At 52.4% G+C, this 23,368-nt stretch overlaps 1 protein-coding gene across 1 annotated transcript; it reads left to right on the forward strand.

Moving 5' to 3' along the window:
* Positions 1 to 15,571: 15,571 nt before the first annotated feature.
* Positions 15,572 to 22,388, forward strand: Efna1 (ephrin A1). The gene is made up of 5 exons (XM_075978455.1): positions 15,572 to 15,759; positions 18,863 to 19,158; positions 21,145 to 21,210; positions 21,325 to 21,375; positions 21,515 to 22,388. The coding sequence occupies exons 1-5, from the start codon at positions 15,668 to 15,670 to the stop codon at positions 21,625 to 21,627; spliced, it is 618 nt and encodes a 205-aa protein (XP_075834570.1). The 5' UTR covers positions 15,572 to 15,667; the 3' UTR covers positions 21,628 to 22,388.
* Positions 22,389 to 23,368: the final 980 nt, after the last annotated feature.

The raw sequence follows: 23,368 nt of genomic DNA on the forward strand, positions 1-23,368 counted from the left end.
GTAAATATATGTGGATATATATTTCAAATATTACATCAAACATATTTATACTAGAACATTTCTTATTGTTTATCTGAAATTCAGACTCAACTGAGTATCCCACAATTCTATGTGGCAGTGCAGGCTAAACTTAAAGAACTGGCTGCGTGGATACGCCCTCAGGAGAGAGTGGTGGGAACTCTGGGCTGAGCCAGAGCTAACGCCGTGTGTACATACCTGCCAGCTGCCAAGCTGGACAGTTTACAAGCGTATCAGCAGCCTCCTGAGGGGTCCTTCCTGGCTCTTCACAGGTGAGGGAGACCCAGGACTCAACCTCCTGAGGGGTCCTTCCTGACTATTTACAGGCGAGGGAGACCCAGGACTCAACCTCCTGAGGGGTCCTTCCTGACTATTTACAGGCGAGGGAGACCCAGGACTCAGCTCCTGAGCGCCTGTTTCGAGCAAGGCAGAGAGGACATGAGTGCCCATGAGAACGAGGGCGCCTGCCCAGGTCCCTTCAGCACAGTCGTACTGAACAATACCACGACAGCACTTTTCTCTTTTCTTCCCTCCTTCCTTTCTTCCCTCTCTTTTGGAACTCGTTCTCCATAGCTGATCATAAGAGCGGCAATTACAGATGCACACTCTTGAATTCCCGCTGAAGCAGGCTGCGTCTTGGGTGACTGAATTATTCATCTGCATCAGTATTTTTCTGTATTTCAATTTCATGTTCCACAGCTATAGGAAGAGTGCCCATCAACATCCCTCATTAACAAAGGCCAGGAAATGTCACAATAAAGACAAGCCTATCCCACACAAATGTGGTCCCCAAGCAGATAATGTAACAGAAGTTATAAACAGAACTAAAGCCTCATTTCCTTCAAATGAAAGTTTCAGTCTCACCAGATTCCCGTTTTACATTGTGTGTGTGTGTTCCATGCACGTGCATGCATGCATGTGAGTGTCTGTGGGTAGGCACCGGGGGAGGGGAGTAAAGGGACAACTTCAAGTCAGTCCTCTCCTCCTAGCACGTGGGTTCCAAGGTCTGGATGACAAGGCCCTTTCCCTGCTGAACCACCTTGGCAGCCCTGTCTCACCAGCTCTAAATCTAAAGTAATTACATGAAACACTGCAAAGTTAAGAGCATGAAATTGTTTTTAAAACAGCCTCAATGTGATGGCGTTTACCGAACGGAACACAATAGCCAAGAAAGGCTGTTTTTGCTCCTCAGAGCCTGAAATGACTTGCTCAGATACATTTCAGAAGAGAAGGGACGAAATGTCACCGGGCCAAAGAAGGAGTGACTCCCACTTCGTGGTGTGGTAGGAAGCCGAGTGAGAGCGAGAAGCTGGAATTTTATCTCTGGGGAAGACATTCCAGGCAAACTGGATGGACACAGGTCTGTGTGACGGGGACCGCACATCTCCTTATCTCGCCTGTCAAATTACAGGTTGCTACACCCTAGTTAGGATGTGTTGTCCGACAGTATCACACAAAACAACAGACCTGGATCCCTGTGCCCCCGGGCCATTAACTGATGATTTATAATATAGTGGCTTTTCAAAGATGCTCATTTCTCGGACTAAGCCGCCCTCCCGAGGGTGAGGCCTTTACAGGCATTCCAACACCACGAGGCACACCCTCATCAACAACAGGGTCTCCCCCACCCCGTGCTTGAATGTTTGGGGCCCTCACATCTCTACCTCTCTCATTAACAGGACCTCCAGGCCACACAGACACATGCATTACCAATGCCTGTATACAGCGCCAGACAGGAAACACACTGGAGGATTTGAAACAATTTTAAAACGCACCTTCAAATTTTACAACTGACTTTACTTGCCCCAGGGAAGAACCCAGCTTCTTATATAAATATCACCCAAGCAGGCCTGTGCTATACCCCACCCAGCTTGGGAAGCGGGGTGGGGGCATGAAGTTCTGTTGAGGCTGAAATGGGGGTGGAGGCAGGGGAGGGGAGGCTTTGTGGACCATTTCTTCGGTGTCTTGGTGGTCCCTGGCCTTTCTAATCATGTTTATTTTATAGGCACTGCCAGTAGCCGAAACGGGTTGGTATGTTCTTTGTTTCTTAGACTACCCAGTAAGCGGAGACAAAAATCTAGGAGACTCTCAGTGTCCCTATGGGGAAGGGATTTAAAGAAAGGCTTTCCCAGCCTCTGAGTCCATCAGACAACCAGAGACAGAGTGCTGGCAGCCCTGGGCTGAGATGAACTAAACCTTAGGCCCTGGCCTGGGACCAGACCCGTTACCCCAAGAAAGCTCTGGAGAGCCGTGTGCTCCTCCGGATGTTCACAGACTTGGGCCCTGCTGACTATAGTTCTGGCTGTCTGTGGTGTTTTACCGCTGATATATGATTTTCACGCAGTAATAGTTACACATTTTCTTGTTCTTGTTTTGCTTTGTTTTGGGGTAATGTAGACTGAACCAGGACATTACGCAAGATTCTACCTCCAAGCCAGTCACCCGACCCCTTATCCATGTCTGTGGGCTCTTCCTCTAGGCAGTCAGCCAGGGACAAAAATTTTCAGGAAAAAAAAATGTGTCTATACTAAACATATCTAGACTTTTTTCTTGTTGGCATTTTGTTTAAAAAGTAAATTTTAGGAAAAAGTTTTTAATGGTTCTTATTTGTATGTGTCCATGTGGGTGTGTGCCCGTGTGTATGTGACCATGTGGGCGTGTGCCACGTGGGTATGTGTCCATGTGGGTGTGTGCCCCGTGGGTATGTGTCCATGTGGGTGTGTGCCCGTGTGTATGTGACCATGTGGGCGTGTGCCACGTGGGTATGTGACCGTGTGGGCGTGTGCCACGTGGGTATGTGACCATGTGGGTGTGTGCCCCATGCGTATGTGTCCATGTGGGTGTGTGCCCGTGTGTATGTGACCATGTGGGCGTGTGCCACGTGGGTATGTGACCGTGTGGGCGTGTGCCACGTGGGTATGTGTCCATGTGGGTGTGTGCCCCGTGGGTATGTGACCGTGTGGGTGTGTGCCCGTGTGTATGTGACCGTGTGGGCGTGTGCCACGTGGGTATGTGTCCATGTGGGTGTGTGCCCCGTGGGTATGTGACCGTGTGGGTGTGTGCCCGTGTGTATGTGACCATGTGGGCGTGTGCCACGTGGGTATGTGTCCATGTGGGTGTGTGCCCCGTGGGTATGTGACCGTGTGGGCGTGTGCCACGTGGGTATGTGACCGTGTGGGCGTGTGCCACGTGGGTATGTGTCCATGTGGGTGTGGGCCACGTGTGCAGGGAACCCGAGGAGTCCACAGTGTTAGGAATATTTTCCTAACATAAGCTCTCAGCCGACACAAAATCCCAATCAAGCCAAATCAAATCAAGCCAAATTAAAAATATCCAGGTTTAATGGGAGTCCTGCACTCTTGGATGGCCCTAAGGGGCCGCAAAGGCGACCCCCAGGAGGAAGGAAAAGAGACCACACGTTCCTCTTCTGAGAGTTCATTTAAATACTCTTGGGAGTGGTCCTGACCTCCCCCCACCCCCAGGGAGGGGTCAGGACCTGGCCTGCTGGGATTTGGAGTCCAGACCAATACAAACTCTCAGGCCTGGAGGCTGGGATACATGCAAGGGGCTGGGGTCTACGCTCCCAACTTAACACACAGGAGGGCATCCAATGCCCTAGAGCTGGAGTTAGGTGTTTCTGAGCCTGCTGCTAAGGGTGCTGGGAGCTGAACTCAGGTCTCGGGAAGAACAGCGAGTGCAATGAACCAGCTCTCCAGTTATTTCTTTTGTTTTTTGGGGGGGTTGGTTTTTTAAGACAGGGTTTCTCTGTAGCTATGGTGCCTGTCTTAGAACTAGCTCTCGTAGACCAGGGTGGCCTCGAACTCACAGAGATCCACCTGCCTCTGCCTCCCAAGTGCTGGGATTAAAGGCGTGCGCCACCACTGCCCAGCCTATTGTTTCTTTCAGGAAGGTTTGTTGTTGTTGTTGTTTTTCAAGACAGGGTTCCTCTGTATAGTTTTGGAGCCTTTCCTGGAACTTACTCTGTAGACCAGGCTGACCTCAAACTCACAAAGATCCACCTGCCTCTGCTTCCCAGCTCTGGGATTATAGGTGTGCACTACCACTGCCTGACTTGTTATGTTTTTTGGAGACAGGGTCTCTCTATGTAATCCTGGCTGTTCTGGAGCTCGATACATAGACCAGGCTGTCCTTGACCTCAGAGATCCTCATGCCTCCGCCTCCTGCGTGCTAATATTAAATGTGTCTGCCAGCACTGCTCAGCTTCCAGTTGTTATTTTGTAAACACACAATATAATAATTTCGATCCTTCCCCTTTCCACTCCCCCTCCTCCTAGGAGCACTCTGAACATGCCGGAGATGACTTTGGCACTTTTACACACTTCTGTGACCACATCCCAAAGGAATCCACTGTGACCCTTCCCATCACTCACCACCAAATCTACTCCTGGTCCAATCCCAGATGGTCACTAAACTGTCTTTTGTCACTATGGATTCAACGGAGGAGCTGTTCTGCCATCAAGTCCCCTTTTGCTGTGAGGCAGCAGATGTCTGGCTGTCCCTCCTTCACCACCTGCCTTGCCAGCTCCTTACAGAACATTCTAGTGCACCTAATGACGCATGGGAACCATGTCTACCAGAAGGAGAGAGTTCTGTTGAAACAAGAGTCTGAAAGGGAGGGAGTAAGGCCTTGGGAGGAGGCTCTTGAGTTTGCCTTTGTTGGACTCTAGCGTCCAAACATCGAGAAGGAGTGGCCCCCAGAGACCATCCCATACACCACAGCCGATGCAAAAGCATGAGGATTTTATTAATTCTGTCATGACAGGGTCCCCCAGCATTCGGGAAGCCGAGGGACCTCGAATAGCGGGTACAGTCTATTTTTAAAGGGACCACAGAAGCAAGGGGGGTTGTTCTTTGACTATTCTGATTGGCTTATTCGAAAAGGCTATTACCAATAATTGACTGGAGAGCTGTTGCCAAATCAGATGAGGTAAGAGGTCATTTTGACCCCGTTTACCAGGGGACCGAACCAAAACATACGTATATGGGTAATTGTTCAGGAACTGAATACGTGCGAGTGTAGCTGTTAGGTCCTTGGTTCCCAGGGGAGGAGGGGAAGCACTATGGCACAGAGGCTGAGAGGATTCAGAATTGTCAAAAATGGCTTCAGGATTGTCTTAAAGTCTTACACCTTCAGCCTGGCAGACATCAGAGGAAGGTCTTGAGTTTCTCCTCAGTCTGGCAGAGTTTGGGAGCAGAAGTCAGATCACCAGGTAGCTGACTGCGATGAGGGCCCATCACACCCAGGCCTAGGTTTAGGTGACTAATGTAGCCTACAGCTGGAGAGAGGTTTCGCCTCAGCCTGTGCAAGGGGTCTGGCTCCTCCTGATGCTGATAGACCACATGCTGTCTTTAGCCCCACTTCTTATTTTTGGGTGCTCTCCTGTAGGGCAGAGCATCTCACTTTACTCAGGCTTTCTGCAGGACTGGGTTGCCGTGACCAGTAACTCACTGTGAGCCTGGTAGCTTGTGTACATGTGGGGCTCAGCAGTCAACGATCAGCCAGGAGTCATGACCAGACAGGCTGAGGAGGTTTCCAAGTGACTCAGTGGAAAAGAACTGGAATCCTAGCATTACAGCAAAGAGGTGACCAGTCAAAGCCACCCTCTGCCCAGGCCCACAGAAGGTGACAGGGCTGTAAATGAAAGCTGACACATGGAGACACAACTAGCTTTCCTGGGATCCTCCCAACCAGGACGGCTCGCTCTGCCGCCTCGGCTCCTGCCAGTGGGACACACGGAACCACGCTGCAGGGGGAAGGCTCTGCCGCCTTGCCTGCTGCCAGTGGGACACACGGAACCACGCTGCAGGGGGAAGGCTCTGCTGCTCCTGCCAGTGGGACACACGGAACCACGCTGGAGGGGGAAGGCTCTGCCGCCTCGCCTGCTGCCAGTGGGACACACGGAACCACGCTGCAGGGGGAAGGCTCTGCCGCCTTGCCTGCTGCCAGTGGGACACACGGAACCACGTTGCAGGGGGAAGGCTCTGCCGCCTCGGCTCCTGCCAGTGGGACACATAGAACCACACTGCATGGGGAAGGCTCTGCCGCCTCGCCTGCTGCCAGTGGGACACACGGAACCACGCTGCAGGGGGAAGGCTCTGCTGCTCCTGCCAGTGGGACACACGGAACCACGCTGCAGTGGTAATAGCTGCAGCCCACGGGAGCACAGGTGCATTGTGAGCACACATAAACCATTCTCTGAGGGACACGGCAGGACAATGGGAGGCCTATACATCAGCAGGCAGTGGAGAGAGCCCGTTGGGTTGGAACTTGCTGCTGTCGTTGTAAGAGTCACCATGAAACAGCCCATATAAGGTCTCTGTGTGCCGGATGCACTGGTCCCCAGACACTATAAAACACTCTCACCTAATACGAAGCACAGGCAGTTAGATCCTTATTTCCTAGGTGAGGAAGTAGACGTGGCTGAGAGTTGTCCAGGGCCAGGGGTACAATGGGATGGGGATTTGTGCCCCCGAAGTCTGTCACCTGGGTCAGGAAGCCTGAGAGCTGGCGCTACACACTTCACTCTGACAAATAGCCATGCCCCCTTGAAAAGAAACTCTCACCTTCATCCCTTCCTATTCCTCCTTGGGCCTGCATCCCCACGCTGCTCCTGGCTCTCTGCCGCCTCTTCCCCCTAATCTACAGCTTGGCCCAGATTTCCCTGATCCTAAAGGAAACCCTAAAGACTGAGCCTAGTGGTGCAGGCCCGGAACCCTAAGGGTATAAGGACTACATTTTCCCTGATGTTCCCTTTCCATCCTCAGCACACATGGATTAGTTAGGGAACACCCTATCTCTTAGGTACCATAGGTAGTGTAAGTGCCCTGAGCCTGGCTAGTCTCTAAGCGCAGCTTTTGGTCACAATGATAGGTTGGGGAATAACCTTATAGGCCAGGACAGGTCAATATGAGTCCCCTTGACATTGGCTGAACTGTGGTGGGGCCTCTTCCTGAGGACAGCAGCCAGAAGCCTGCCTTGCTCTTCCCTCTGACGACACCTGCCTGGCTCCTCCAGGTGCTGCCAGCTCTTTGCCCTTTCACATGGTGATTGCAGGGCTGCAGTCAAATCCTCTGCCCCTCCACACCCTGTACTCAAGGAGCCGTCCCCAGGTCTGGGCCCCAGTTTGTAGCTTCTTAGACATTCATTCTTCAGGGAATTCCCAGCACTGAAATGACCTGCTGAAACAGAACTCCGTCCCTCCTGCAAACCCAGGTGTGCTTCTGAGTTCCCCAGCTGTGTGCATCTTGACAGACCCTCACGGCCACTACCTACTCTCCCTCTGGTGGTCGAGGCACTGGCTTGTCAGGGACAGAACCCAATCTACGCCTCACGTGAAGCACTAAAAGAACTCACTGGAAGGAAACGGAAGAGTAGCTCACAGAACGGAAGGAAAAGCTCAGTCCTAACTTGACTGATGGAAGTCCGAGTGGAGAGTGCAGCCAGAGCTATAATCTCTATAATCTCTAGTGCTGGGATTAAAGGCGTGAACAACTACCGTCTGGTTTCTAAGGCAAGCTAGTGTGGCTACTGGGACTAAAGGTGTGTTTTATTGCTGCCTGGTCTGTACGGCTGGCCAGTGTGACCGTTTTACTTTTCCTGATCCTCAGACAAGCTTTATTTATTAAAATACAAATGAAATTTCACTATGGTGTTTCTCCCTAGGAATGGGTAATGCAGGCTCTCAAGTTAACCACCTTGTTACACATTCTGGCTTTACCGCTTTCTGGCTGTATTCTCAAGGACATCGCCGGCTTCTCTGTGCTTCCTTTGCTCCTATGCGAAATGAGGACACCAGTGCAGTCCGCCTCTTACGCTGCCTTTAGCGATGAAGTGCTCCCGCCGCTGCGTGCAGAGTGCTTCGGATGACGAGCCTGGGCTGGAAAAGGCTTTTAGAGCCATGAGCTAGCGCTGTTATTATTCCCAGGACACCCTGGCTACTCTCTACTCTTCAAACCTTTCCCAGTTCCCTGTCTCCCTTCTGCCTAAGGATCCCCAGTCAAATCCACCCTGTAACCCTATGGCCCTTCTCCAGGCCAACTTAAAATGGATGCTCGTTTAAACTCAGACTACTTGTAAGTCCTTCACCAAAAAAGCTCCCCAGGGTCTGTCTGGCTTATACCCTCACACAGACAATGCCCCCAGCCCTGCCGTTTACCACCCTGTGTTCCAGCTTTTTGTACTCTTCTATTCCAACCTCTCTGCACCACCCGAGCGGTGTTTCCCATCTGTCTCTTGTACCTGTCCTCACCATTATGAAGTCCACTCACACTCCTGTTTAACACCTAGCTCACAATCTACTGCACAAGCCAGTGCCCAGCATACTATTAGTGCCAAGGCCTCAAGCAGGATAGGGATGGACGACTAGAGAGGAGCTAGAGAGAATAAACGGGGAGGAGGCAGGATGGACTCCAAGGGACCGGCGCTCTCCCCACTTTCTCCGTTGCTCTTGCAGGCACAGGCAGTGGAGCTGCTAGCGTTCTCTGGCCCTGGCTGTCCTTACCCACAGCACTGGCTGCCACCCATTGTCTGCCCACCATGACTCCACAGTCCTGGAAATCTGTCACATCCTTCCTAATAGAACAAATATCGAAACTCATGGGTCTCTACCTCCCCCCACAATTGTGTTCTGGAGATCCCCCCCTTCTCCTCTGGTATTAGCACACTTCCTTCCAAAGCGCCTGTGAAGGCTGGGAGCTCACACTGCTCTGAGAAGCCTATTCCTGCAGGCCTCCTTCAAGCTCACATATTCAGTTCAGCATTTCTAGGGAGAAAGTGTCTCTATTTCACAAACTGGGGAGGGGGAGACAAAAACAGCCAGCAAGGCTCAGAATATAACTTTCTTAGGTTTCCACAGCCAAAACATACACAGGACTTCTTGGCACCATTCTGGCTAACTGGTGGCCTTGTCTGGAATCCTCTGAATCATGTCTCCTAGTAGGAGGACTACCTTCACCACCGGGACCTCTGCCACCTTCAGCTTCAGTCCAGGCTGGCTTATACTCTGGGGACAGCATCTCAAAGCCTGTCTCAAGAAGGTCCTCCTGTCCTTCTAGGACCTTCCATTCCACCCAGCTCCTTCTGCACACCCACAATGTTCTGGTTCTGGGCAGATACCCGACCCTAACCCTTTCCTCTTCCTTCTCTGCACACAAGTTCTCGGTTCTCTCCCAGCAAACAGCACTTTGAAACCTCTCCACCATCCCCAGGACTGTGGGTACCAAGCAGTGGGTGGGAGCAGAAACAGCACCTTAGGGCCTGAGCCCCACAAAGGGCACCAATCAAGGAGCCCAAACCACTCTCCCGTACTGCTCAGGGGCTGGGCCTGAATCAGTGTTTGCAGGAGCCCATAAAGACCAGAGAGGCATGATCAAAGCGCAGGTGAACAATGCTATCATAAACCCTACAGCAAATACAAGAGCTTCCTCTCTGGGCCCCTGAGCACCAAGCCATAACCTCTCAGAGGTATCTGCCATGACAACTGCAGAGTCTGGGGAAAGGACTGTGAAGGGCACGCGTTTGAGGACACCTTTCATGCGAACATTGTTCCTTGTTTTTCCCAAAATTTCTGCAGTGATCATCTCATTCATAATTAGAAAAATATTACATTTTAATAAAAATTTTAATATAACCTGCATCCCCAGCTACTCCAGAGACTGGAACAGGAGGGCTGAAAGTCCAAAGCTAGTTTGTGCTACATGAAATCAAGTCCAGCTTGGGCAATTTAACAAGATCCTTGACCTTGAAGAAAATAGCAAAAGAGCTAGAGGTGTAAACACAGGGTCCTCTTGGCCCAGCACTGCAGACAAACAGAACAAAGAACCAGGCCAGCCTGAGCCCCACAGAGAAAGCCCGGAGAGGAGACCTTTGGCCAGCCTTTCCTTCCTGTGGCCCCTGAACGCCATGAGGCAGTGCTGGGTGACTTTTTCTCGGGAGAAGTGAACATCTATCTGTTCAGACTGAACATGAGTGACAGCCCAAGTGATGATTCCACGCAAACCTGGCTTGGGGAACCCGGGGTTTACTCAGCTTACCCACAGGGACATGAGTAAAGGGTTAGAAGTTCGAGGGCAGGCCCAACGGCTGCGCCCGACGTGAGTAACCACCCTGCAAAAACCGAATAAAATGCCCTTCCTTCAGCTAGCCTCTCTCCTGTCTACATACACACACACACACACACACACACACACACACACATACACACACACACACACACCTAGAGACCACTGACCATAGGCTGTGGCAGGATTACATACACTGGGGTGAGGAGCGCGCAGGAGGGAGCCCCTGGATCTCAGGTGAGGGGCTAATGAGCCTTCCTCCACTCCCCACCTTTCTACCAGGGACATTAATAGCCCTGGTCCTGTCAGAGGGTCTTATGGGTAAAGTCAGCTACTCTGATTTCTAGAGGGTAATGGCCAGGGCATACAGAGGACAGAGCTCCGTTCTACGGCACCAGACAAGGTCTGATATCCTGGGGTGTTTGCTGTGGCATAGTGCTCACCGCACAGCCCTGTCTCTGTGTGTCCTCGAAGACCCGTATTAAATGGCCTTTTCTCTAGGATATGCTTTCTCTCTGAAGTCTTAGCTGTATCACATTTGCCCACATTTCCCGGTGCACTGGATCCCTTTAAGACAAGGGGGCATGTCAGTATCTCCAGTCCCTCCCAGGACGGTGTTGGACACTGTGCCAAGTGCTTTAGGAAATTTCACCAGTGATTAGTAAGTGTGTGTGTGTGTGTGTGTGTGTGTGTCTGTGTGTGTGTGTGTGTGTAAAAGGCACTATAAATCCCCTTCTGGTGTTTCCGTGAAGGACCCATTGCCCTGTCCTTAGCTCTTCCTCCCCTCTTTCCTCCTCCTGTCCAATACCCCCTAACCAGAGGGGGAATCGCACCAATCGCACCAAAACCCAGAGTATCACCTGGGTAGGGGGGTGAGGAGCAGATGTACTAGGCTCTGTTGATTTTGGCCTTCGGTAAGATAGCTGGACTAGTAGCCAAAAGATTTTCCTTCGGCCTGCACTATCCAAAGCATTTTCTTTTTCTTTCTCTCTTTTCTTTTTTTTTTTTTTTTTTTTGCAGGTGGGTATGGTGGCACATGCCCGTAGCCTTCAAAGTTAGGAAGCTGAGTCAAGTAGACCATGAGTTGAAAGCCAGCCTAGATAATATAATGAGACACTGTCTTAAAATAAAATAAAATAAATCCTTCATGGGCATTAGGGAATGTAGGTCTGTATTAGAGGGTTTGTGTCCAGTATGTGGGTCTTAGGTTTGGAAAATAAATCCATTCCAGAGCTGGGGTGTAGCCCCATGGTAGGGAGAATTCATACCTAGCGTGTTATGACAGCATCTCATCCCCAGACTTAAATGTGTGGTATGTGAGCTTGCGTGTGATGGGAATTAACGGGAGGAACACTGTGAGAAAAATACCCAACAAAAGCGACTTAAGGAAGACTGTCCTATGGCTCACCCTGTTGGGCACTGTGCACCGCAGCAGGGAGACTTCAGCTGGTCCCAGGGCACACAAGAGTGCGCCTCTTCAGTTGGCTTTTTCCTCCTCATTCAGCCCAGGCGCCCATCCACGGTGTCACTCACAGAGAAAATCTTCCTCTTTCCACCTCACCGAACCCAGTCTAGAAACTCCCTTCCAGACAGTCCCAGAAATTTGTCTCCTGCTGAAGCTCAAACGCTAACCATCACACTCCAGCAGAAATGAGTCCTATTCCGAACTCCAGCAAAACAAAGCGCTGGCCTTGGTGGCACGTGATTGTTTGGTGTTTTGCTTGTTTTAATATTTTAACTTTTTTTTAAAAAAATGTGCATTGATGTCTTTGCCTGTATAAAAGTCTCTGTACCAGGCCGGGCAGTGGTGGCACACGCCTTTAATCCCAGCACTCGGGAGGCAGAGGCAGGCGGATCTCTGTGAGTTCGAGACCAGCCTGGTCTACAGAGCTAGTTCCAGGACAGGCTCCAAAACCACAGAGAAACCCTGTCTCGAGAAAAAAAGTCTCTGCACCGCCTACATGCGCCTGCCTTCAAAAATCAGAAAAGGACCTCAGTGCCCTGGGACTGGAGTCACAGATGGTTGTGAGCCACCATGTAGGACCTGGGAATAGCATCCTGGTCCTCTGAATGGGCAGCCAGTGATCTCTACTGCTATGCCATGTCTCCAGTCCCATAACACACACCTTTATACCAGCACTCAGGAGGCAGAGGAAGGCAGATCTCTGCGAGTTTGAGGCCAGCCTCCTCTACATAATGACTTCCAGGACACCCAGGGCTACTACATATTAGTGATACCCTATCAAAAAAGAAAGAAAGAAAGAAAGGAAGAAAGAAAGAAAGGAAAGAAGGAAGGAAGGAAGGAAGGAAAAAAACATCCTTATCAGAAGCTCCTTTCTTTCTCACCTCTTACTTTCCAAACTGAAAAATTTGCACACATTACTAATAAAGTAAGAAATTGTACACTTTCGTTTTCAAAATTACCTTCAGAGAGGAAGGCAAAAATGGCTCCAAGTTTAGGACCCACTATGCCACTGCTTGCCCAAGTACTTACAGATGCCCCATGGCAGCGGCTCTGGCCTCCCTACTCTGAAGCATCAGACGAGAGCGGCTGAGTGGCTGCGGCTGCTCCAGTCTGGAAAAGTTGCCTGCGGGTGAGCAGCGCTCTCGGTAGACCAGGATCTCCCACCCCCACCCAGCACACCCAGAGTTAAGCCTAGCCCTCAAAAATTCCCAGAAGGGATTCACAAAGGGGTTTTCCCCAGACTAACAGACACCTCATACATATTTGTCACCTAGCACAGATGTTTGCCTGGGGGTGGGAGCGCTGGGAGACAATGCAGGTACACAACTTTAGGGTAACAGGTAGCCCCAAACAAAGTCAGACACGCCGGGGCGAGCTAGAACGGGGATGCCCAGGAGGCCTAGATTTATTCTGTGTTCTGAAGTCCCTTCTGTCGTCCAAGACGGCATCTCACAGAGCCTGAAGCTCTCCTCTCCGCCCAGCAGGCGGCGCAGCGGCTCTGGGAGCACGGGGGTGGTGCGAATGTGTTGTGGGTCTAGTTTCAGCACTTTGCAAGACTGTAGTTTGCCAGGCGTATTTCCTCTACTACCCCGTTCCAGGAAAACATGCCCAAACAAAAGTGCCCTGCTTACTGCGGGACTCTGGGAGGGCAAACACTTTATCTCAGCCCCATCACTGAGCTCTACATGCCAAGGGATAGCCGAAACAGATGAGCACTTCTAAAAGCACAAATGTATGGATAAGATCAAGATCTGAAGTGACAATGTTGGAGAAGGTCCCAAACCAGAGGTTCTGCGTCCTGTCGAAGCCGAGGTTTCCGCCCCCCTCTCCACCCAGCTAGCTCCTGCCTCAGACTCGGGCAGTCAGGGGGCGCCACGTCCCTGCCAGGCTGGACCCATGAAGATTGAACCTGCCAGGCGGGGAGCTGCGCAGCGGGGACCCACACGTATTCGCCCAGTGGCAGCCAACGGAGGCGATCCCCCAGAGACAAGCTTGGGCTATTTTCTCTAAAGATGTACTACTGCCTAACCCCTCTGCGAGTTTCTCAGCGCTCACACGTTTACACCTTTGTAGTGAGTGACCTCACTCAACAAACTCTGACCGGCTACTGTTCGCGCGGGAGCCGGCAACGCGACAGAGAACAAAACAAAACTCTGCGAAGCAAAAGAACTAGGAGGGGGGTACTCGCACCACGGGGAGCGCCTGGGGGACCTTCACCTATGAGCAAAAAGCGCGTGAGGCACTTCTCTAGGGCTGCTGATAAACTTCGGACCCGGAGGGAGGGGCGGGCCACACCTTGGATCTGCGTGGGGCTCCGGCACGTCGCTTAAGGCAGGTGTGCTCGCAGGTGGCATGTGCTTGTGAAAAGCCGGACCCTGACCCAAGAGCGGGATTACAGGGCGCGGCACCTAGTTGGAGTTCAGTAAATATTTATGGTGAGAGTGACAAGAAGGGCCCACCTCCCGGAGGAGGAGGAAGGTCAGAGCCCTCCTCAACGCCAGGCTCCTCCCCAGCAGGGTCAGCACCGGACTGGCCGTGGCGTCCCGGCACGGCGTAATTACAGGCTCTGCCGCCAGGCCTGGCCGTAAAAAACCAGGATGAAACGTCCAGGAAACCCAGGAAGCTGGGCCAGAGCCGGCAAAGAGCCCCGGGTCGGCGGCTTGCTGTGATGCGCAGCCGCAAAGAAAGGGGGGGGGGCAAGAATTAAACCCCTGCCCCATCAACCCTGCAGGCACACAGCCACACACGCAAACTATCAAACACTCAGCTTTCAGCTTTCCAGCTCCAGGAACGCACTCGAGTCTAATCAAACACCTGCCCGCCAGCTCCAACCCTGGCGCAGACGCCGCCAACCCCTCTCCAGACAGCTGTGATCGAGAGGTGAATTCCTGCAAGGTTGTTTACATGGAGCGGGGGAGGGGGGATCTGAGCCTGGTAGTGAGGCCCGGCGGACTGGAAGACCCAAGTCTGACTGAGCCAAACACAGCAGCCCAAACTACCCCTACTCCAGCCCACCCCCGCTGCACGCCCAAACACCTTTCCCCTCTTCTTCACACACTGTTCACAAACATTAGCATACGTATGCCAGGCGTTTCCACACGCTTCCACACAAACTCACAAGTGTCTTTACACCTACCCGCCATCACACGCATTTACACACGCCATATGTACATGTATCGGTTAGTTTGTCACCCTTCATGACCATATTCCCACAGTCCATCTGCAAGAGCGCATTCGCTCGAGGCACACGTGAGACATATAAACAGATCATTAGTGTACTTCGGCACTGTTAAAATATTAAGACCCTCGTGAGCCCAAGGGTCCTATCTGTTCCTCTCGCACAAAGTACTGATGGACTGAGGAGTCCTTAGCCCTGGCCGCACACTTTACACACTTGATCACACACAGCGTCGCACTTTATTCCCGGCATCTAAGCGATGACACAATCTCTTGAACAAAGACAACATTGACAAACCCAACAAAAACAAACAGCCGCGTCTGTGTGGGGAGGGGCAGTCAAGCGCAGAGTCTGGGCATGGAGGGGGGGGCAATCTCGAGAGAGTGTGAGAAGGCTAGTACGCGGGCCTTGGTGTGAATCTCGGGAAAGGTGTGGGTATAGCCCCCACCTCGCACCTTGGCAAGATTGGCGCCCCGCGCTGCAGAACCGGGTCCAGAAGCCGCTGATTCCCAGACCCACAAGAGTGAGTTCCCTTTTCCAGTTCGTGTCTGCGCCGCGCCCTGTCCCACAAAGCCTACAGAGCCTCACACAGACGTGTGCCCCCCCCCAGCCCCCCGTAAGCGAACACGCAGCTAAGGGGAGAACCGTGCAGAGCCCGGAGCGCGCTCAGTCCCAGGGGCAGGGAGCCCCCCCCCCCGCCGGTCGTTTTCCCATCCTCCACCTCCCTAGCCACCGAGCCCTGGGGCAGCGCGCGCCGGGCGGGGCGGGGGCGGGGCGGGTGTCGGGCGGCGCCGGCCCAAAAGGCGGAGTCGAGCAGAGAAGAGGCCAGATTTGTGATCGCCGTGACTACTGTACCGTGGAGAAGCAAGTGGGAACCTTACTCTGCAGAGCTCTCGTCCCGGCCTGGCCCGGCCCGGCCCCACGCTATGGAGTTCCTTTGGGCCCCTCTCTTGGGTCTGTGCTGCAGTCTGGCCGCTGCTGACCGTCACATCGTCTTCTGGAACAGTTCAAATCCCAAGTAAGCCCCGAGACTCCCTCTGGTAGCCTGGGCGCCTGGTTGGCAGTGCCTTTCCTTAGCCACCCTCTGGCCTGAGCCTAGGAAGGGTGGCCAGGAGTGGGAAGGATTCTGCAGCGTCCCTACTCCGTCTTCACCTTACCTTAGTAACTGGCAACACCCGACCGTGGCTCATGCAGACTTGCACAGGCGCTATTTCTGCCCTTCTCTTCCTGCCCTCTGGCATCCCATCACTCCTAAAGTAAGGATCTCACGCCGAGCGTCCTTGCCTTGAAAATGTAGCCTTGGCCCTGGCCTCCAGGGCTCTTTAAGTCCCCCCACGAAACGTCTGTGCCCTGTCTTTTTGTGGGCCGCTTGAGCATTTGTGAACTGACAGGCAGCTATTGACACCGAGAGTAAACACAACGCTCGGCATAGCCCTGGAAGACTCTTGGTAGGAGTCTAGGTTCGGGCATTAGGTATTCATTCTGTATTTAAGATGACCCTGGAGAGTACCCCCAAGGATTTTGGGGTGGCATAATTTAGGCACATGCTGTGCATGGACAAACCGAGGGAGTGGCCAAGGTGGCCACACTAAGAAACTCATGAGAGGAGTTGTCTCTGGAAAGCTTGGGGAGGAGCAGGGGGGTTTCACGCGGCCAAAGCGGGCTGTAACCGGAAGGAGGTAATTTCTCCTGGGCAGGTTTAGGGCTGTGAAGCAAACGGTTTGGGGAGGAAGACCCTGTCAAACCCTTTGTTCTTGCCCTTGAGTTTCCTCAAGTTGTGAGAACAGTATTTGGGGAAAACCAAGAGGGGGTTAGGGTGAGACAAGGAGAAAAAAGCCTCGACCCTGACTGGGGGGGGGCACAAAATACCACTAAACCACCCCATTCCCCTGAGACAGACGCTGTGCTGGTCTCCTGGCATTGTGGCATTGCATTGCGGGTCTGCTGGCAGCACAGAGCCAGCTGCCAACCCTAAGGAAAGTGTCTTCCTGGCCCTGGGGTACTGCAGCAGCCCAGTCCCCCTGACCCAGTCCTGTTCTAGGAGTGGGAAAGAGCAAAGTCCCTGTTTATGCCCATGCCAGGTGTTGGCTGAAGGAGGAGGAGGGGACAGGAAGCCGGGAGTAGGGAGGGGGGGATCTCTGGCCTTTTCCGTTCCCAAGCTCCCAGGTTTCCTCTCTTTCAGGAAGGAGCCTCTTCCTTGCCCCCCTCCCTGTCTTCTCCACCTCGAATGTAGCCCCCCTTTCCAGATGGAGACCAAGTGTCCCAAGCAGGCTAAGAGGAGAAGATGGTGCCCCACTAAGTACAGCATCGGCCCTGTCCCCCTGGACACACACATACCCTGACTTAGTTACAGCAACAGGAAAGCTGGTCTAGCGTGGAGGTCATGGGCAGTCTAGCCAGGGCCAGCTTGGGGGAAGAGATGAGGCGGCCGTGAGCAGGACGGATGTAGGGTTGGCATGGGTGACTCAGGGCAGTGGGCATTAGCCCTGGGATCCCCAAGCTCCAGGCAGAGGCCTGGAGACACAGGCACCCTGGCTATCCCAGCTCCTCTGCCAGCGGTACCGAGCTGCCCTGGAGTCCTGGGGTCCTGGGTCCTGGGGTCTGCCCTCATTTGACAAGGTAAATGTTCACAGGCGTTCAAGAGCGCCTGGGCGGGTAGCAGAGGTGGATGAGGCATGAGTCAGTGCCCATCACGGGAATGGGGGAAAGACGCCAGGCCCAGAGCTGAAATACCTGTTCTGAAATGGCTTCTATGTTTATCTCTCCAGAGAGGAATTTTAAAAGCCCTCCCTCTGCTTCTCTCTTTTCCCCGGGGTGGGGGAGGGGCCTGCCAAGCCTAGTTCCAGAGGCTGCAAGCTGTTGCAAGGCCAGGCCTCTAAAGGGTCATGATGACTGGGTAGTGGGTGGCCACCATGGAACCCCACCATCACTATGGGCACCACCCATGCCAAGGACTTGGTTTTAAAGCAAATTGGCAGCCAGCTCTGCTGAGCCTCCCACTGGCAGTGCTTGAGAGAATTCAGAGTGCTGACTGGCTTTCAAAGCAGGGGGGGGGGGAAGCACTTTCCCACTGCTAAGACCCTACCCAGGCTGGAGCCAGGTGTCTGAAGCTAAGTGGGAGGAGCTGGTGGGCAGTCAGGCTGGAGCCTGCCAGGCTTTGGGGGGAACCAACTGGGGGAGGGGAGCTGGCTCCACCTGGGGAGACGGAAAGGCAAGGCAGTCTCCGGTCTCAGAACTGCAGCATCTCATCAGGGAAAGGTGAGACTGAGGCTCTTGGACCTAAAAAGACAGGGATGTTTGGGGTGCTCTGAGGGAATGGGACAAGGAGATCAGGGATGTTTGGGGGTGCTCTGAGGGAATGGGACAGGAGATCAGGGCGTAAATTTGAGTAACAAGAAAGGGAGATTTGAATCACCTGATAAGAATGGTTTTACTATCTGTGAGTCTGGGTTTGGACCAGAGATTGGGTGCTGCAGGGTAGTTGAAATCTGAGACTCTGTGACCGACCGGGACAGGATGAGATAAGCCAAGCCAGGGGTGTGATGAGGAGCTCAGCAACAGCAGAGAGAGACCCAGCTTGGCTCCTGAATCCAGAACAGCCCAGACTGAAGTTTCCTGGCATTTAAAGAATCACCTGGGGAAACAGAACCTATCCTTGGGCAAATACCTGGGTGTTCTAGAAAGTACTTCGGTACCTAAGAGATACTTAGTGGATGTTATTTGGAGAAGGAGTAGGAGATGCTGGTAGCGAGGGAACGGTTGAAGGTGGTAGAGAAAGATGAAAGAGATCAAGATCAGAAAATCTGGGAGTTAAGATTTGGGGGGAAGCCGGGCGGTGGTGGCACACGCCTTTAATCCCAGCACTCGGGAGGCAGAGGCAGGCGGATCTCTGTGAGTTCGAGACCAGCCTGGTCTACAAGAGCTAGTTCCAGGACAGGCTCCAAAACCACAGAGAAACCCTGTCTTAAAAAAAAAAAAACCACAAAAAAAAAAAAGATTTTGGGGGAAATTCTTTGGTACTCCAGTGTGAACTGTAAGGGATGATGTGTGGCCAATTGGAAGCTTCGTTCTCCGGCCTGACTTCTGAGTGAACTGCTTCCCTCTGCTCTGCACCGGCCCAGGTTCCGGGAGGAGGACTACACCGTCCACGTGCGACTAAACGACTACCTCGACATCATCTGCCCGCATTACGAGGACGACTCTGTGGCGGAGGCTGCCATGGAGCGGTATACACTGTACATGGTGGAGCAGCCCGAGTACGCAGCGTGCCAGCCCCAGTCCAAGGACCAGGTCCGTTGGAAGTGCAACCAGCCCAGTGCCAAGCATGGCCCGGAGAAGCTCTCTGAGAAATTCCAGCGCTTCACACCTTTTACCTTGGGCAAGGAGTTCAAGGAAGGGCACAGCTACTACTACATCTGTGAGTACACAAGGGACAGGTCACAGAGCCCTCGTGGCCGGCAGCACGTGCCTGGGTCAAGTAGCAAGACCCCGCCTCCCTTCCAGATCCAAACTCAGTTTTCTCTCATTCACATCGCAGATGTGGAACAAGCTTCAGGTGTGTGCTAGGCACTCAGATTGGCACATGGGCACAAAAATAACTAAAATATTCCTAGCCCCTGCCCTCAAGGAAGCTGGGAAGAAACCCACATAAATCTTCAGGCCAGTAGAAGAGTATGGTGTGACTGACGTGAACAAGGGGCACTTGGGGAAATGACCTGTGTGCCTGCCAAGGTCAAAGACAGCAAAGACTGTGTGGAATGACAAGTGCAAGGGCGCATGCGCCAAGGGAGAGTGACCTCTTCTAGAGCTCCCGGAATGAGAGGAGGGCGCATGCGCCATGGGAGGGCAAACACTTCTAGAGCTCCCGGAATGACAGGCGTACGAGGGCGCATGCGCCAAGAGAGAGTGACCACTTGTAGAGCTCCCTGAATGAGAGGCATGAGAGGAGGGCGCATGCGCCATAGGAGGGCGACCACTTCTAGAGCTCCCGGAATAAGAGGCGTACGAGAAATAAAGTGATGGGCTTGAAAAGTGGATAGGACAGATTCTTGGAACCGAAATACTATTAGGCGTTTATACTTCGTCCTGAGGGTGGCAGAACTCATTGGTGAGTCCTGAGAGTTACAAGGTCCGGGGCTCTGTGAAGGCTAGATCCAGGACTTGTTCTCTGCTTGGGTCTAGGCTAGCACAGTAGAAAATGGCCGGAGGAAAGGGAAATTACACTAACAACACCTCACCCAACTTCGGGCTGGGAGCCATGAGAAATGGGATGTGTAGAAGGGACATTGTCACTACCACGGCTAAAGTTGCGTGTTGTTCCGGAGAATGAGAGACAGGACTGAACACTGATCAGAAAGTAGGCAAAAACTGAAGGTAAATAAATATCAAGATTAGGCAAGGCATGGGGGGCTCGCAACTATAATCCCAGCACTCGAGAGACTGAGATAGGAGGACTCGTGTGAATTCAAGGGTAGCCTGGGCTACAAAGTTTCAGGTCAATGTGGGCTAGAGTAAAACCATGCCTAAAACAAACTGAATAGGGCCTGGGCATGGTGGCGCACGCCTTTAATCCCAGCACGCAGTGAGTTCGAGGCCAGCTTGGTCTACAGAAGGAGTTCCAGGACAGCTAGGACTACACAGTGAAACCCTGTCTCTAAATAAATAAATAAAATGAATGAATAAATAAAATAAGAAAGCAGTTACTGCATAAACTTGATAACCTGAATCCTGTCTGGAGCCCATGTGTGCTGGCTGCCATGGCCCTGGAGCCCACAGGAAAGGGCAAAGACAGCAGAACACGTTTGTAACCCCAGCACTCCTATCTGGTGATGGGAGGCAGGGACAAGAAAATTAACATTGGTGGGGTGTGGCGGCCCAAGCCTTTAATTCCAACACTTGAGAGGCAGAGGCATGTGTATCTGAGTTTGAGACCAGCCCGGTCTACAGAGTCAATCTCAGAACTGCAGGGAGTTTGTAGAGACCCTGTCTTAAAAAAAAAAAAAAGAGAGGGAGAAAAAGCAGAGTTCTTTTTACAGCCTTACTGAGCATGCAGTACAGAGGCAAGATGGACGGCAAGAACTAACCCCCAACATTTGTGCTGTCTTTCACACACTAAAGAAGAAAGCAAGGTTTAAAAATAAATAATAATAATAAAGGTTGTATATGGTTTGGATGCTTTATCCAGCACTCAGGAGGCAAAGGCAGGTAGATTTTTGTGAGTTTAAAGCTTGCCTGGTCTACATAAGGAGTTCCAGGGCAGTCAGTGCTACATAGTGAAATCTTGTCTTAAATAAATACAAAATAAATTTTAAGTAAACAGGGCACTGAGAAAGCAGAGTCCAATGTGAAATCATATCTTCTAGCAAAGGCTCTTTCCTTAACATCCTATGGATTTATTTTACAGCCAAACCTATCTACCATCAAGAAAACCAGTGCTTGAAGCTGAGGGTGACCGTCGATGGCAAAATCAGTGAGTGTCAGGCCCTGTGGGTGCCTCCCTGCTGAGCATGAGCCTGGGATGGGGAGGAAGTTGCCTCCTTGCCTCTGTAGTGATACCTGATCTATTACCATTCTTGTCTTTCAGCTCATAGCCCTCATGCCCATGCCAATTCACAGGAGAAGAGAATTCTAGCAGGTAGGGCACTAGAGCCAAGTGGGCCTGGGTCACAGGAAGGGTTTGCTAATAGAAGCAGCTCCTTTGCCACCCAGGGGCTGGCTGGAAGGTGGTGCAAACAGCGGGGCCACTTACCTTGTCTCTGCCTTCTCACCTGCAGACGACCCAGAGGTTCAGGTCCTGCACAGCATCGGTTACAGTGCTGCCCCCCGACTCTTCCCACTGGTCTGGGCTGTGCTGCTCCTGCCGCTGCTGCTACTTCAGACTCAGTGAAGGTGGATGCTTCACCTGGCTTAAGGATTGGAACTGGGCCGCGGAGCAGGGAGAAGCACCCCAAAGCTCCAGCCCTGGGGATCACTCCCACTACATGCTCAAGCTGCCACCCCGAAGCCTCAGAAGGCTCAGGATTAAGGGTTTCAACCCAAAGGAGTTCAGCCAGCCTGACTGTGCCATCCCTGCCTCTACTTCAGAGGGATGGAGAAAGAAGAGGAGGAGGCCCTTTCCCTGCGATTTTTACCTTTAAGCCAAAGAAACAAGCTGTGCGGGCCTGGACCATTTAGAGGGCCCAGTGGGAGATGAGCTGGGGGCCTGAGGTCATGCAGTTAGACACTAAAGACGCCCTTCCAAGGAAACTCTGATGTCCAGATGAACTGACTGAAGGGAAAGCTTGAGACAGCTTCCTGCGTGGGAGCCAGGTACAGGAGAGGCTGCATGCTTGGGCTGACCCAGCATCTCTGCAAGATTTCCACCTGCTGAGCTGCCAGAGAGGTTTGTAGCCAGGCACCGACTGCATCCTCCCCGTCCTTCGGGCAGCATTCCCTGGAGCTGTGCCAACACAAGGACTATACTGAGAGTATAGCTGTAAGGGCAGTGCCCATGTGTACCGTCTGTGTAGAATGTAGCTAAAAGGGCAGGGCCCACATGTACAGTGTCTGTATATAAATGTGCTGCGTCTGCTCGTTTCTACAACTGGAGTCTTTTTTTTATACAGTGTTCTTGGATCATAATAAAGCAATGTTTTTGGTTTTTTTGGACATGTTTTTCTGCCCCTGTATGTCGATTCATGATCACAGAGTCCCTACTGTGTGTTAGACTCTGCCACAGCAGGAGCCATGCAGGACACAATAGGGGCTCCTATGGTACACACCTAGAATCCCAGCTACGCTCCAGGCTGAGGGCGGAAGATTGCAAACTTGAGATAAGCATGGGCAACTCAGACCTTGCCTCAAAAGCAAAAACAAGGGACTGGGAATGCACCTCAAGAAGTGGTAGTGCTAGCGTAGTGTGTGTGAGCCCTGAGTTCGCTTCTTGGCAGCACAAAGCAGACGGAGCCAGGCACAGCGTGACGCAGGCGTGGCATGACGCTAGCCTGGAATCCCAGCACTTAGAAGGTTGAGTAAGAAAACTGTCAAAACTTCGATGCCAGCCTGGGCTACAGTGTGAGACCTTGTCTCACAAATAACAAAATAAGTAAATAAAAGACAAAATTAGTAAATGACTAGGATGGGGGGGGGGGGTAGATAAAATACACAACTTGGTTTAACTTCTCTTTCTAAAAAGACATGCTTCTTACCAGGCCACAGGGTGTTTCCTCCTCTGAGGGCTCTGCAGAATTCCCTGTAGTCGTGCGCTGGATCCCCTCCGCACCCCGTTCTAAATGCTTTCCCCTCCTGGCCACTCTACCCCACTCGCCTCAGCCTCAAGCGCAGGGCTTTGGCTACCATACAGGTACTCACGCTGTCTGGGTGAGTCAGGAGCTAGATGCCAGCTGAAGCATGTGCGCAGCCCCACCAGCAGAGCCGCGTGGGCGGATGGGAGGGAAAGTTCCCAGTAGGGAGTATGTTGAACAGGGGGCCGCATAGGGTTGTCCATGGATGGGAAGGACATCTGAAGAAAGATGGCAATTCCTGGGATTTAGGGGACAGGCTAAAAGGATTTTAATGACCTCCAGGGGAAACTTTCTAAAGCTGAGTAACCGAGGTTCTGATTTGGAGCGCGCTGAAGACTGGGGGAG

This window comes from Microtus pennsylvanicus, chromosome 7 (genome assembly GCF_037038515.1).
Source record: "Microtus pennsylvanicus isolate mMicPen1 chromosome 7, mMicPen1.hap1, whole genome shotgun sequence".
Classification (NCBI taxonomy): domain Eukaryota; kingdom Metazoa; phylum Chordata; class Mammalia; order Rodentia; family Cricetidae; genus Microtus; species Microtus pennsylvanicus.

Coding starts and splice junctions, on each gene's coding strand:
- Efna1 (XM_075978455.1), top strand. CDS start 15,668: ATGGAGTTCCTTTGGGCCCCTCTCTTGGGTCTGTGCTGCAGTCTGGCC. Junction 15,760..18,862: donor TGGAACAGTTCAAATCCCAA/GTAAGCCCCGAG, acceptor GCACCGGCCCAG/GTTCCGGGAGGAGGACTACA. Junction 21,376..21,514: donor GGAGAAGAGAATTCTAGCAG/GTAGGGCACTAG, acceptor TCTCACCTGCAG/ACGACCCAGAGGTTCAGGTC.